General features: G+C 39.5%; 1 protein-coding gene across 1 annotated transcript in view; it reads left to right on the forward strand.

Moving 5' to 3' along the window:
- Positions 1-103: 103 nt before the first annotated feature.
- nnt (nicotinamide nucleotide transhydrogenase) overlaps positions 104-16,089 on the forward strand; it is a 39,723-nt gene continuing 23,737 nt past the window's right edge. Inside the window, exons 1-11 of the mRNA XM_061734269.1 lie at positions 104-188; positions 2,672-2,891; positions 7,223-7,452; positions 8,291-8,508; positions 9,336-9,423; positions 9,787-9,875; positions 10,242-10,429; positions 11,431-11,564; positions 11,651-11,842; positions 13,455-13,608; positions 15,214-15,375. Coding sequence (XP_061590253.1) covers positions 2,738-2,891; positions 7,223-7,452; positions 8,291-8,508; positions 9,336-9,423; positions 9,787-9,875; positions 10,242-10,429; positions 11,431-11,564; positions 11,651-11,842; positions 13,455-13,608; positions 15,214-15,375 — 1,609 coding nt within the window. The 5' untranslated portion in view covers positions 104-188; positions 2,672-2,737. The remainder of the gene's footprint in view (positions 189-2,671; positions 2,892-7,222; positions 7,453-8,290; positions 8,509-9,335; positions 9,424-9,786; positions 9,876-10,241; positions 10,430-11,430; positions 11,565-11,650; positions 11,843-13,454; positions 13,609-15,213; positions 15,376-16,089) is intronic.

The following is a 16,089-nucleotide window of genomic DNA, read 5'->3' on the forward strand; positions in this document are numbered from 1 at the left end:
CAAAAAAATATATGTAATGTTTTTTTTTTTAAGTCTCCTTCTTGACCGGAGTGCCAACGCGTCAAATGTCTTTAAACAACCTTTGATGTCTCATATGGTCCAATAAAATCTGCAAGACGGATCTCCGGCGAACATCTTCCGGGTGAAAGTGAGTCTGTGTCGCTCAGAGCCCGAAACTGTCTGCGCAGGTCAGTCGACTCGCTCGTCGCTACATGCACCGTGTTCACTTTCCACCTCTCATGCGTTTCCGTTTGGTTTTCTGTGATTGCACAGAAGTTTTCTTGATTTCACACATCGCCTACACCAATGCACACGTTTGTTCCCGCTAGCGCGGCTAGAATTATGGTTCCGCGTTAAATCGACGCAGAGCCTACGGCGTAGGGTCCGCGGTACGGTGCGCGTCGCCGGGTGGTGGTTAACGCGGAACCATAAATCAGCCTTTACCCCATAGACATATAAACGTAGACGCCGCATCGAGTGTTCTTGCCCGCTGCTGCGATACGTCAACGTCGCCGCCATATTGGATGTGGCAAGACTGCGCTGTAAACTAATACAAGTAAATGGACTTATTTTCATAAAGCGCCTTTCTACAAAGAAATGTACGTTTTACGTCTCATTTATTCATTCACACACGCACTAATATACTTGGGGAAACAGTTAGGCACCAAATATAATATATTTAATTTTCTCAGATGGCAAAAATAAGAACTTTATTGATCCCACATAGGAGTAATTAATGTTATATCAGCTATAGAGAACAAGGTAGTGTCGAAAAACAATAAATATATCCCCCTCACAAAAATAAGAAAAATAGAGAAACATTTTCTCATCAACGAAACAAATTTTTCAAATAAATAAAATTACATATTTGAACCTTTTTTGTATTATTGTATTGTCTGAAAAATGGTTCAAATGTGTTTTTGTCTGAAAAATGGTTCAAATTTGTTAAATTAAAATTTGTTTTGTTGATGAGAAAATATGTTTCTCTATTTTTCTTATTTTTGTGAGGGGGGATATATATTGTTTTTCGGCACTACCTACCTTGTTCTGCTGATATAACATTAATTATTCCTGTGTGGGATCAATAAAGTTCTTATTTTTGCCATCTGAGAAAATTAAATATATTATATTTGGTGCTTAACTGTTTCCCAAGTATATTATTGCGTGTGTGAATGAATAAATGAGACGTAAAACGTAAATATCTTTGTATAAAGGCGCTTTATGAAAATAAGTCCCTTTACTTGTATTCGTTTACAGCGCAGTCTTGCCACATCCAATATGGCGGCGACGTCACGTACAGCTCAGCGCTCTATGGGGCGTCTACGTTTCTATGTCTATGCTTTACCCCCCCTCTTCCTCTCCGCTGGGTTTTTTGGGGACAACAAAAGGAGACGTGGTGTGAACTCGTTATATAATACATCCATGTGTGAACTGTGCTGCAGAAAACACATGTGATCCTTGGATTTTGTGAATGACAGAAGTTTGAAACAGTGTAGAAACTTAGACGCATTTGATTCACGTGTAACATGTTGTTGCTATTAATCGCCCCCCCTGTGATTTTTGATTTTGAAGTCTTTTAATCAGAACTTTAATACAGTCCCGAGTATTTATTCGTCACGTGGCACTTTACCGAGCTCAAAATCTGCAGTGAAATATATTCTCAAAACAATTCCTTCTATTTGCACGTGTTCTTATTTTTTATTTATTATTTATATTGTAAGTTTACACTTAGCGACCCCGGATTGCTCCGTAAAGTCCAACCGGTTTACTCCACTGTAGGATGGTTTGCGATGTGGAAACTTAAAACTGTAACGCTCACATCTAATCAATAGAAGTCACATTTAACCATGTATGGTCACTGTGCAGCTTATTTAGACGATAATCTCTAGATATTCAAATGTGAGGTCTTGCATTTCTTTTTTTGTTCCATAGTGGTGTTTAAATTAGTGGTGCAAAACAAGGACTTAATTAATCATATCAGCAATTTGCACAAACAAGTAAAAGGAAAGTAACAGCTGCCACTAAAATTATAAATTAAATATCAAAATTATGGGCAATCACTTTCTGTGAATGTCTTATTTATTTTGTGTTTACAGCACTAACAAGAAGTGGGGTATAATTGTGCTTTCTGATGTGCATGTTTGACCTTTTCACTGAAATGAATCATTTAGGACACACAGATGAGTTTCCAGCCAGCCAGTTCTAGTTTAAACCCCTTCTACACCAGCCACCTATCCCGGTTTATCCCAGTCCTATTATCTGCTTTTAGAGCAAACATGTTGTTCCACATGCTGATCACAACCCCACTCTCAGTCAATGAGCTGCAACTCAGAATAGTATTTGTTGTTTTATCATTATCCAGACACTGCTGAAATACTGTGTAATATGATTAATTTGACAAAAAACAATCTACCTGCACAGCAGTAAAAACCAAGGACATTTCTGAATGTGACCGGCTGCATGATTGAAGGTCATTAGGTGTGTGCGTGTTCTGGTATCTTGTATGCGTGTTACAAGATATTTTTCCATTGGGCTCTGTCAGTGTCGCTGATAATGTTAGGAAATATATTGACATTGTGTCTCTCACTTGTGCACACTTTCATCTTTTCTTAACCTCTAACTGCCCTCCCTTGTCCGTCTGCTGGCACATGTCCCTATGGTTCCTCCCCAGGAGGGTTGCTGTCTGTCCTGTTGAGCTCCTCCTGCAGCGTGAGTGTCAGGTGTGTGCGTGTGCACCATGGCGAGCCTCCTGCGTGTTGTGGCGACCAGCTGCTCAGCTCCTGTGTTCAGCTGCATTTCCCATGTGAATGTGCAGAGTGGCCATATCATCAAGTCGTCCTCCGTGCGATTTTTCAGGACCCATCAAACTCTCTGGCGAAGCACCAGCCCAGGTAAGAGGTAGTTGAGTGATCAGGTAGGAGCATAAGTAATAATTTCTAGAAATCATCTGATAACAACATTAGGTCATTCAAATAGACTTTGTCTGTTTTTAATCTGCTGTTCAAAGTGACTTAATCATAAAGTAATTCTCCAGTACACCAAAGTCATGTGATCTGTGATGCTACAGGAGGCCAGTACCAGCATGGGTCATGTTCATGGCGGTGTAAACCGAAAGCAGAGAGGTTGTGACCATTTCCAGAGTCAAGATGACATTCAGATGTCGCTTGTTTATCCAGTTTATCACAGCATGCATTCATAGACAAGTCAATTACATCTGCAGTAACGACTCGCTTGGATTTGTCTGGCTACTTTTAAAGCTGTTTTGGTGCCACTAAGGACTCAGTCTAAATATGTTAATTACATTAAATTCAGTTGATTTCACTTTGGGGATTTAAAAAGTAACCCTGGGCAAACTTTTTTAAATGCTTTAAATTTGTAATTTTATCTTGTTTTAATAGAAACTTGCACTATGAAATGACCTGATGATTAATCAGTTAACAATTAAGCTATCGCTCATCAAAGAATAAAAACAATTTGAATCTGACTATTTCTTTTTTAAGAAAATTGGTAAGAAGATTTTGTGTAATTACTACAAAACTTCACGATGCGTTATTCTCTCAGCGCTAACTAAGAGCAGAAAAAAGGATCATGTTGGAAGTCATTCAGAAAATATGAATACACTTTTGAAGATTGTTTGTTTGGCCCGAATTGTGAAATCTAAAGTGCCAAGGATGACCCAGTTTTATGTTGGGGCAGTATTTCTGGCTCGAAGCTTTTCTGGCTTCGCTCACTAAACTACATAATTATCTAGTTAGACTTCACAGCAGTGTTTATAGGAGAACTATTTATGTAAAAGTAAATGAGTTCATGAAGAAAAAGGTCGGCTCTTGGATGGCGGCTGCTCCTGGTCCTGAAGCCGTTCGTTCAAACACATCTGTTGAGGTTTATAGATAGTTTTAACTACTGATACCCACATGAAAGCGGCACCACCTGCAGCTTCTGTGTGCGTTCTCATGAACTTGTGCACAAGGTGCCCGGCTTCAACATGTCAGGTGCCAACTATTCTTTGCAAAAAGCATATAACGGTAGCACTCGTGAATACCATTGCTCTTTGTCTGCATCAGTGTGCTCCAAATATACTACAGGCTGCAACCTGGTGATCATATTTTATGGCTTATCTTTAAGATTTGAGCTGTTATGAAAGCTTTAATCCCATGTTTTGAGAAAATAGACATAAATAAAACTAAAGAGAGGGCATTTTCTAACCTTATACACAAAGGTTTTAGAGTAAGTGTTGCTACCTGCATTGCCTCTCAACTTCAATGTCACATTAAGGATACTGCAGTACTCTGGTGTACTTAATGATCTATAACCTATATACAGTAACCAGCCGTGTGCGTGCGTGCGTGCGTGCTTTGAAGCCAGTATCAACTGGTTGCAGGAGCTTTATGTGCAAGTGTCAGTAGAGCTGTGCTGATGTCTCTCCCCTATAGTTCATGGTGACCTAGGTTGACATTCCTACACTTCAGCGAGTTCCAGTAAGAGTTGGCAGCGACTATTTTGGACACACAAATATCAGTTTGCAGTCTTGTAGAGGAGCGGTCACACTGTACACACTTTGACCTCTGGATAGCCCAGAGACATACAGTGAAGACTTAAGTCTGAGTTATGGTTCTGCGTCAAAACGACGCTGTGCCTACGCCGTGTTGTACGCGTCGATGCGTAGATGCGTACCACACGCCGTCACTGACACGTACCTCCCAAAAATTGTAACTACGCGTCGAGGCGACGCAGACCAAACGCAGACGAGAGGGCTGTGATTGGTTCGCTTGGTAGCAACGCATTTCCGGTTTCCGGTTTGAAGCAGTCGTGAACTTCAGCGCTCTTTTCTTCGTGTATGTGTGGGGTTTTTTTTGTTTGTTTTTTTGCACAATAGTTGTCCTTATCTCTTTGATTCACTGTGACCGGAAAAAGTCGGATAAACCATTCAGGAAAAGATCGCGAATTAGCAGTCACGGGGGGTACTGCACCGCGGCGAAATGGAGTGACGGAGAAGTCCGAAGGGTTCACGACGGCGTCACAGTGACGGCGTGTGCACGGCGTCGTTTTGACGCAGAACCATAACTCAGGCTTTAGACCACGAGTTGATGCAAGACGGGAATTTTTTCATTTTTTTTTTTTTTTATTATTTAGCTATTTAATGGTTATTTCTATTTTAATTTTTTGTATAAACCGTTGAGCGTGTGTGTGTTTGGCTGCTGCACGATTTGAATTGTCTTCTATTCTATTCTAATTGAGGAACTATGGAGCTTTACCAGCTTGGATGTTTGACTAATGTTAGGACATGGAGGGAGTTATTATGCATTTTGGTTTAGGAGCTGTCGAAGCAATGTAACCCAGTGGTCAGTGGTCGCGTCATGATGATTCAATAATTTGGGAGCATGTCTTTGATGTGTATATTTTAGACTCTGGGAATACAAAATACCTAAAGAGAGGGATTTATACAACCTGTAGGGTAAACAAATAAAAAATAAGGAGAAGCAACAACCAAAAAATTTGGGATGGTACTATTACTTTTTTTTCTTTTTTTGGTTAGCCTAATGAGGCTAAAATTGAAGCTAGCAGAGCACATATCAAACCTCCAGTTGTTATCTTTAAAATGGTTGATTATGTAACGGTAGCAGAAATGATACACAGGTAATCATCCCCTCTGAAAAATGTCCAATATTTGTAAAAACAATCATGAAGCAACTTATGCTGATTGGTTGTTCGCTCTCCTCTGCATCTGATTGATGTGCCTGTTTGCTCCTACCAGGTTAATAGATACCACCTGAGCTGATCGTGTGACTGTTTACCTGTGTTTAAAGAGCTGCTGCTTGAAGGAGATCCCTTTGTCTTTGTTATCTGCCTTGAAGAAGGCCTACATGGCCGAAACATGTTGCCATTTTTTAACTTTTACAAAGCCATGATTAAATAAAGGCTTTTCTATCTTCTTGAGTGCCTCGGTTTTTCTTAATTGTTTTTAAGCGTTATATTATTGTTCGACTTAATCAGCCACAAGAAGTGATTATTCTGTCTTTTTTCATCGGAAAAAACGAATCTGAAGAACTAGTTATACAACAAAATACTCACATAGTCATCACATGACTTTAGAGGTTGTTGCAGGGTTGCACATTTCCCTGTACACAGTAGTTCTCTTTTTATTAGGGCACCAATAAACTGGTGCCACAGCTTTGGTTCTGAAATCCCTGCATTTCAGTCTGTCATTTAATCCTGTTTAGTATATTCCTTGCAAAATATGCTTTTGTGAAACCCAGGATCTCACCAAAATGAACAACAAACAATTTAATCCTGCCAGAACATTACTCTGTCTAAGGTGCATGGGCAGTAGATCAGTACCTCTTAATCTCTGGGCCTGTGCCTGTGTGCCAAATGTGTTGGCAGATATAAGTTTGATGTAACATTCAAGTTGCCAAAAGTGGTGTTTAGAAACAGTCGTGACCATCTGACAGTCGGGTTTCTCGCTGCATTTTGTTGTGAAGCCTAAAGTACAACAAAAGCTGTCAGAGGACGGGTCATCACAGCAGGAGGAAAAGGAGAGAAGGATTGAGCGAGCTCTTGTTTGTGCCGACGAGGAGGCGGAGGGAAAAGGCTGCAGTGGAATTTTCCGTAGGAGATGACGGACCATGTGACCTGCTAGTCTCCAGCACTAGACCTAAATATAGGTGTTAGAAAAAGATTTAGAATAATTACCAGTTAAATAAAAACATAGATTCTACTGGTCATAGTTATTCACATAGTTAGCTCTCATTCTCTCATCACTTGTATCGCTCTTTTTTTATTGATACAACTTGAATCAGGTCCAGTTTTAAATGGCAAGTAAACTAAACGAAACAATCCTGTCTGTCTCTCGCTGTCTCCATGGGACACAACCCTAATGTTCAAATGTCACATCCTCTTATGCTTCATGTTCTCCAGTATTTTGAAATGCATTTTAGATACTGGAGAACTTTGTGCTCAGAATGGCAGTTGCTGAGTGTTTAGTGTTCAAATGCTATGGTAAGGTATTGGGGTTAATGCTATTCAAGCTGTAAAGGAAACTGACCATTCCCTGCAGAAGTTGCTGATGTCTACTAAAACTTAAACTTTGTTTATGTATCTTTCTAGTGTTTTACCGCAGGGCAAAAGATAGATTTGTGCAAACTAATATATAAACTTTCGTTTCCTAAACAGTCATCAGTTATCTTGCATTGTCTTGTGTAATTTCTCTTTGCCTCACTAGGTATCCCATACAAGCAGCTTACAGTTGGGGTTCCCAAAGAAATCTTCCAGAGTGAGCGTCGTGTGGCGCTGTCCCCCGCTGGCGTGCAGGCTCTCATCAAACAGGGTTTCAATGTTGTCGTGGAGTCCGGAGCTGGAGACTCTTCCAAATTTCCAGATGAATTGTACACCCAGGCCGGAGCAACAATTAAAGATGCAAAAGAAGTCCTGGCATCTGATATGTTGGTTAAGGTTAGTGATGCACCGATTGTTCGGTAACCGAAATTGTTTGGCCGAAAATGGCAAAAAAACACTTTTAGTGTTCGGTGGAATAAGTGGGAAAAAAACCGAACAATTAATAACGGCGTTGTAATATAAGGAAATAGACTGGCCGCTCCCGTAACGGTTGCGCACCACAAACATAAATCGTTGGCCAACCAAAAAGTAACCACATAAGAATTTTACCAACATTCACCAGGAGGTGGAACCAAAACAACATAATGCTGGGAAATTAAAAAAATTTCATTTTTTTATGTTTAATAAATATTTTCTACCTTGTAATTTTGTAAAAGATTTTTTTCTTTGTAAAGCCTAAATCAAATGTATTTGATTTATGCAATGGTGAAAAAATTGGCAAAATAAATGAAAAACTGCGAAGAACCATGTTCGGTATTGTTCGGTATTCGGCCAAGTGTTTATTATTATTTTCGGTTTCGGCCACAAATTTTCATTTCAGTGCATCACTAGTTAAGGTAAGGTTACAAGCAACTGAAAAATGTCAGACGTCCCATTTTTTGAGAGACTGGTTAAGACCAGGTAGAGGACTAATAAAAACTAGAGAAAAGGTTGGAATATGACATATCTGCTGGATGGCAGAGCATGGGATTGTGGGACAGAGAGATATTTTAAGTATGTCTGCTTAAACAGGATAGTACAAAAAGTGCACTATGGAGTAAAGAAAACAGAAAACTAAGATTCAGTGTTAGCAGACTTTGCCTAGTTGATGAGAGGATGACGTGTAGAGTTGAGGATTATTGATTTGGTTACATATGAAATTGCACTTATCTTGCCCGGATTTATCTGGTTTCAGGTCCGTGCCCCCACATTCAACCCTGCCTTGGGTGTTCACGAGGTGGAGATGATGAAGGATGCAGCCACTTTAGTCAGCTTCGTCTACCCAGCTCAGAATGCCGAGCTCATGGACATGCTGTCCCATAAGAACGCCACTGTCGTGGCTATGGACCAGGTTCCCAGGGTAACCATTGCCCAGGGTTTCGATGCACTGAGCTCTATGGCTAACATTGCAGGGTATGTAATACCTCCAAGGTAGAATGGTTTTCCTGGTGCTTTTTTTTTTTTCTTCTTTTTCTGACGAAAGGAGGGCCTTTTTGCCCCCCTAAACGTGCCCAAAAAGTCACCAAATTTTGCATGCAAGCCAGGCCTGGCGAAAAATGTGATATTTAATGGTTTGCATTAATGGGCGTGGCAAAATGGCTCAACAGCGCCCCCTAGAAAAGGTATTGATTACTTGACCTTCATTGGCATGAATTAGCCCCGCCCCTTCTTCTGATTGGTCGATATTTCATAGTTCCTATTTTCTGCCATAACTTTTGAATGGTTTGACATAGGAAGTCGTGGGTGGTGTCATTTCTGATATGCTTATGGGGGACGGTGGCCATGAGTGCGAGGGCCCGTTCATCGCTGCTTGCAGCTTTAATTATTATTATTATTATTGTTATTATTATTAAACTTCCGATAATGCAATGCAGCGGTGTTTGGTTGCTAAGTGATACGTATATGTCATAAGTATAATATTAAGTATAATAATATTATTATATATTATAATATTCGTATATAATAATATTATATAATATCTTGTTTCGGCCAGCATAAACGGGAAATAACGGACCGGTGCGCTGCTACTGCTGCTGTGACACATCACTTCCTCCCAACGGCAGGAAGTGACGTGTGCGCTCTGAGTAGTACGTCCGAATTAATGCACACTACTGATATTTACTCAAAAGTGTGCCGAACTTAAGTATACTTTTTATACTGTTTAGTATGGCATTTCGGATGCACCGCATGTCTTATTTGATTCCATATTCATGTTTTGTTTTTTTTTTAAACAATTTCAGGTACAAGGCAGTCCTCCTGGCAGCAAACAGCTTTGGACGATTTTTTACGGGACAAATCACAGCAGCTGGAAAAGTACCACCTGCAAAGGTGTGTGTGTGTGTGTGTGTGTGTGTGTGTGTGTGTGTGTGTGTGTGTGTGTGTGTGTGTGTGTGTGTGTGTGTGTGTGTGTGTGTGTGTGTGTGTGTGTGTGTGTGTGTGTGTGTGTGTGTGTGTGTGTGTGTGTGTGTGTGTGTGTGTGTGTGTGTGTGTGTGTGTGTGTGTGTGTGTGTGTGTGTGTGTGTGTGTGTGTGTGTGTGTGTGTGTGTGTGTGTGTGTGTGTGTGTGTGTGTGTGTGTGTGTGTGTGTGTGTTTCTTACCGTTGTCGTAATATTTGTGAATCACAGTGTCAGTTTTGACTCAGCATGCTACATTATTGTTTAATTTGGACATAATTTGTGTGCGTGTGAAAAGGTGCTGATCATCGGAGGTGGTGTGGCTGGTCTGGCAGCAGCCGGTACTGCTAGATCCATGGGAGCCATCGTCAGAGGCTTTGATACCAGGTGTGTATCCCATGTAATGTGTTAAATTTAAGTATTATTAATGAAAAGGCTGATGGTTGTAGTATTGACAAAACAGCAGGAAACCAAAAAGGTTTTTTTTGCCCTTGTATTTACAGTAAAGTTTTCACTATGAATTGGCTTTTGATTAAATTTATGTTCTCTATTTTAAAGTATCCTTCTGTCACTACTGGACATTTTTTTCTTTACTGCCTTTATTGTTGCAACAATCAGTTAGTGCTGGTGAAACGGCATCATTTTTCTTCAGGACCAATAATACTGAGCAATCTTTGCTGTTTTTAATAACACACAGGAGACGTCTTGTGTAAAGTGTAAGATATTTCCTGCCTCTTCTCCTCCCTCCCACAGAGCTGCAGCTTTGGAGCAGTTTAAATCTCTGGGTGCAGAGCCGCTGGAGGTGAACGTTAAGGAGTCGGGTGAAGGTCAGGGAGGCTACGCCAAGGAAATGTCCAAGGAGTTCATCGAGGAAGAGATGAAGCTGTTCGCCAAACAGTGTCAGGACGTGGACATCGTCATCAGCACTGCTCTGATCCCTGGTACGCTCAGGAGCACAGATGCATGCAAGATGCAAAGTAAAACAAAACTAGAGGTCATATTGTCAGACAGGACACCAGGAAGCACAAAAAAATGTATGAGGACATAAATATCAGAGCACATAATAAAAGTTGCATTGGCACAATATTTCCTGTGAAAAAGGAACAACTACATTTATTACTACTACATATATCCCCAGTGTTTCCGCGGGGTTTTAAAAAGTATTAAAAAGTGATAAATGAAAATTGCCAGATTTAAGGCCATAAAAAGTGTTAAATTCCCTGTCAGGGGTATTATTTTTTTTTAAATTGGTATTATTTTTTACCTTTTACATTTTAAGCAGTCTATTTTATTGTTATTCACAAAGTGAAATAAATGTGAAACATCTGGTCAACATCAATGAGTCTATAAATCTGTTCTGTATAGTGTTCTATAGTTCAAAATCTGTATTAATGTTAAAAGGTCCGTGATTAACACTTAATGTTGTGACAGTTTTTTAAAAAAATCTGAAGGTAGTGAAAAAGGTAATAAATTGGTATTAAATTTAACATAAGGATTGCTGTATAAACCCTGATCCCCCTTTTTACTTAATATAATGTGTCGTAAAGCATCAATTGCTTTTAGGAGTGCTGCTTAAAATGTTTTCTTTTTCAATCTGAATATTTGTATTTATGTCTCATAAAGTAGATGAAAGGGAACAGTGACTTTTCAAACTCAGATTATCATCAAATATTATTGTGTTTATACTGTGTAAATAATGGCCTTTTAGTTTGTAATTGGTCTCCAGTGTAGAAACACATTCACACGCTGAACCAAAGTGGGTTTAGTTGGGTCATAATGTGATGACGCTCCCTCTTTTTTGTTTTTGGAGAGTTTCTTTTATTCCCTCTAAATTGGACTGATTTGAAATGAAGGTTTTATGTAATGTACAAAACAAAAACAACAAAAAAACAAATGTATTGAGATTAACGCTTTTATGTTCCTTTTTATTCTAACTTCACAGGCAGGAGGGCTCCCATTCTCATCACTACGCCGATGGTAGAGAGCATGAAGGACGGCTCAGTGGTGGTGGACCTGGCAGCTGAGGCTGGTGGGAACATTGAGACCACAGTACCCGGAGAGCTGTCTGTACACAAGGTCAGTGCACATAATATTCCAGAAAAGACATGTGCGTTCCCATCTGATTCTGTATGACTTTTCTTTTCCTTTCAAAATGACCTTAGGGAGTGACTCACATCGGCTACACAGACCTGCCCAGCCGTTTACCAACACAGTCCAGCACGCTGTACTCCAACAACATTACGAAGCTCTTGCGGGCAATCAGCCCCGACAAGGACCACTTTTACCTCGACGTGAAACAGGAGTTTGACTACGGAACCATGGACCACGTCGTCAGGGGATCTACCGTCATGCAGGTAAGAGTCCTCATGAGGTCAGCAGACATACATGTACATGCTCTTGGAGAAATGTATGTTAATTGCAGCTTAAAAGGATGTCCAGTGACTGTAGTTACTCAAATTGGGGCAGGTGGCCGTCTTGGCCACTAGATGTCACCCTAAGGACATTTTTCTTTCTTTCTTTTTACATTCATTATTTAAATGAAGCAATGTCTCTTAGTATAATGTACACAATATTTATTTCTGCAAAAATAACTCATCATTTGTGTTGATTTGATTTTTTTTTTCTCACCGTACAATTTATGTGGATTATGTTAATTCTAGTGTAAATGGTAGAAAGAGCTTTGCAGGAATCTGCTCCACTTGTCCAAAGTAATAAAAATATAATTTCACAGCCACCTTTTTTTTTTTTTTAACATTTTTATTTTATTTTTTTCATTCATTTCATTTAATCAGTCCAGGTAAATGAAGAGTTTACTATATTATACTTCAAGATATCAGGAACACTTCTACAGTAACTCATGCTCACGTTGACTTTGTTTTGGTTTATATTGTCACATTTAAATAGGTCTAAACAGGTTTAAGACTCAGTGCATAGGCCAAAGTTTCATACTGGAGTTTTTTTTTTTTTTTTAAGGTTCAAGATCCTTTATTGTCAGTTCTGCAGTTATGTGTCAGACGTATAGAAAATCAAAACATTTTTAAAGCAATACTAAAAACAACAAAATAGAGCAATATAAAAACAAAAAAACAGCAGCTTTTGTACCTGCTCAATATTTAGGGAATAGTGTTTGTTTTATGTTATTTGGTTAGAGCGTGAGGCTCTGGTACCCTCCCCTTGATGGCAGGGGATGAAATAGGTGGTGTGGCTGGGGTCATCCCCAATCCTGCGCATTTTGCAGGTGAGGCGGGTGTTGTAGATGTGTAAGAGGGAGGGAAGTGATGCACCGATAATCTTCGTTATGCTGCAGCGTCCTGTAGTTGTAATCCGTGCAGCCCCCACCCAACGCAGTTTTCACTTTCGATAAAAGTGACTAAATGTAAAAGTATGTCTGCACTGATTCATTCTGTTTTATTTTGTTGATTTTGCATGACATGAAGTACAGAATACGATTACATGGACGAGAAACATTGCACTTCAGAGCAACTGGCAGCACACTCCTTCTCCAGGCTCATTTAGCTTTCTCACTGTTGCTGATTCATATTTTATTTCCACTTGTTGCACTCACCGATACACCACATACTGGGATTACCAGCTGGGAGATTATCAGACTGCCAGGAAAAAGTTTTCACGCTGGAATTTGACCAGTGTTTAACCACAGTAATGATCCCATAAATACCGCCGCAGGGCAAATAAATCTTATTTAACTGTACCTGCTGTTCGTTAGTAGTATGACATTGAATGGTAATAATAAAAAAATCATATCAGCTTTTAATGGGGGTAGTTTCAAATTAAATTATACTGTATATTAATAACCACAATTTCACCCACTTTTTGCTTGGATTTCCTTTTTTCAGAAGATTTTGGCCACAAAGCCATACCGTTAATATAACTTCTCTTTTAGTAGTATTTTATTTTCAATCTGTGCACCTTTTCCCATTGTAATAATGTCTTTATTCTTATTTCCAGAATGGAAAGAACTTGTTCCCCGCTCCACAGCCGAACAACGTGCCCGTTGCAGCTCCTCCGAAACCCAAGTCCATCCAGGAGTTGGAGGCAGAAAAGGCTGTGCAGGTCTCCCCCTTCAAGGCGACGCTCACCACCGCTGGCGTGTACACTGGAGGTTAGAAGTTGTGGATGGAGTTTACTGTATAGTTTCTATTAAATTATCTGCTTAATCAAGATGCATTTGCAGAGTTTACTCTTTCATCAGTGTTAACTGAATTCAGTAGGATTTACCAGAGGCTGAAGGTCTACTTTTAGGTCTCTTATGAGGTTAAGGATGGGTTAACAAGCAGCTTTAATGTCACTGCTGGAATGTGACAGAGGTGCATTACGAGGGTGTGCACATGCACAAGGCACCCTGTTAGTGTCAGGAAGTGTGCATTGTAAAAACTGCATCACGCTGAGTGTTTGTTTGAAGTCCTGCTGTAGTGAGGGGTTCCCATGGTGCTACACAGTACTCTGTGTAAATACGCCACATGTAGTTAATTTGGTTCACACATTGTCTCGGTGCTGTAGTAGTTTTCTACTTCATACTGCGATACAGCTACTGATGTTCGCTGCTCTGCTTTTCTAAAAAGCAAAAACCTGCTTTGTTCTGATTATGGGTTTACTAGCCTGCTCTGTAGGTTGCTTTTTGAAATAATTTTTGAGGTTCACTATCATGGATAGAAATTGCTTTCACTTTTCCTCTGTAAAAGACAACACGTTCCACCAGTCACCAGACAAGCTGCTCTTCGACTGAAAACTGTGTGTCAGCTGAGAGAACGAGAAATTGGGCAACATGGGTGGTCACGTTATCCAGTTAACTAATTATGCTTAAGTTTTGGAAAATGGCTAAATGCAAAGCTCATTAGTGCTATTCAGACTGCCACTGCCAAAATAAGTTAAGACATAGGAAAAAAACACCTCTTTTTCTGCTACAGAGGAGGAAAATCATTTTACGTGACCTTTCTTCACGTCTTGGACAGTTTTGTGTTTCCTGTTCAGTGTTTAGACTGAGGTCAGCACCGGACTTGTTTGTTACTCTGTCATTCTTTCCTTGGATATACCGCTCAATAGGGGTGTATTAGCGAACCACAGCTAGGATCATATTGTTTCTGAGCCATGGATCGGATCCTTTTGTGGATCAGTAAAGTTTAAAGAAAACAAAAGGGCAGACACATGCTTTTTTGCTATTATAATTATAAGTAAGGCACTTAAAGTAAGGAGCAAGATTCAACAGATCAAATGTTTGAATAATCCTTTAACAAAAGAAAGCCATTTTAAAGTGCAGAAGAGCACATCAAGGACTATAACTGCTTGATGAACACTTTCACAATAAAGAATCTGTCCTCTATAGAATTAAAAGCACAAACAGCAGTGCGCTACTCTAAACGGTGCAATAAAACAAGCATGTATTAAAGCTGCATTATTCTGTTCCTTTCCTCATTTTGCATACCTTTTAGGTCTGCTTGATGAAACTTGAGGCTTTTCTTAAAGCTTCATGCTCTGCGTGTTACTGCTCACCATCTAAGCACTTGAAGTCCACGCAACAATTCCTTTTATTTATTTTTTTTAGTCAGAAGAATAAATGTGAGATGCAGATAGCGATTGATTTACATGGACAATGGACCATCTGTAATCCAACACAGCCCTACTGCTCAAGCAGCAGTTTCCTGTAGTTGCCCTGATATTTTTAAATAATTTATTTTTCCTGTATTCTCTCTCTCTCTCTCTCTGTCAGGTGCCGCCACGCTCCTGGGTCTGGGCCTTTCTGCTCCCCATGCTGCCTTCACTCAGATGGTGACCACCTTCGGTCTCGCTGGCATTGTGGGATACCACACGGTGTGGGGAGTTACCCCTGCACTGCATTCACCTCTCATGTCTGTCACCAATGCCATCTCCGGTAAGTTGTTTTAAGCATGTCCAACTGACTGAAACCTCAAATGAGTGAGTTCTTTTCTTTTTTTCTTTTCTATTAACTTGCACTCAAATCGATAATATTTCTGCTTTCTATGCGACCATCATGTAGGGCTGGGCGATATGGACCAAAAGTCATATCTCGATATTTTCTAGCTAAATGGCGATACTCGATATATATATCTCGATATTTTTTCTGTGCCATAATTGGGGTTTCCCCCAAAGCATTATAGCATAGCATCTCTGTTAGCTTCATTTTTTTCTGAAGCAAACTCAAATGTCAAATGTCACACAGGTTCCTTTATTAACAGAGGTCTGCACAATATCAAAATGTATAAAACAAATGAAATAAAAATAAACTGCCTGCATATATAGAATAAAAATGCTTCTTGATTAAAATAAAACAAATATCTCTTTCCTGCATAACAATTAAATTAAAATACACTGTGTAATTAATACAATGTAGACAGTAACAGGCAGAGTTTTCCACTGAGGTTGACAGTTGTGCAAATAAAAAAACATTTGTGCAAATCTCAAATAAAACATTCAAGTCCATTTGTCACAAAATAAGCTATATCAAAATCATAAAAAAAAAAAAAAAAAAAAAAAAATTTAAATCGATATAAACGATATTGTCTCGTACCATATCGCGTTTGAAAATATATCGATATATATTAAAATCTCGATATATCGCCCAGCC

The sequence above is a fragment of the Cololabis saira genome, chromosome 11 (genome assembly GCF_033807715.1).
Source record: "Cololabis saira isolate AMF1-May2022 chromosome 11, fColSai1.1, whole genome shotgun sequence".
NCBI lineage: Eukaryota > Metazoa > Chordata > Actinopteri > Beloniformes > Belonidae > Cololabis > Cololabis saira.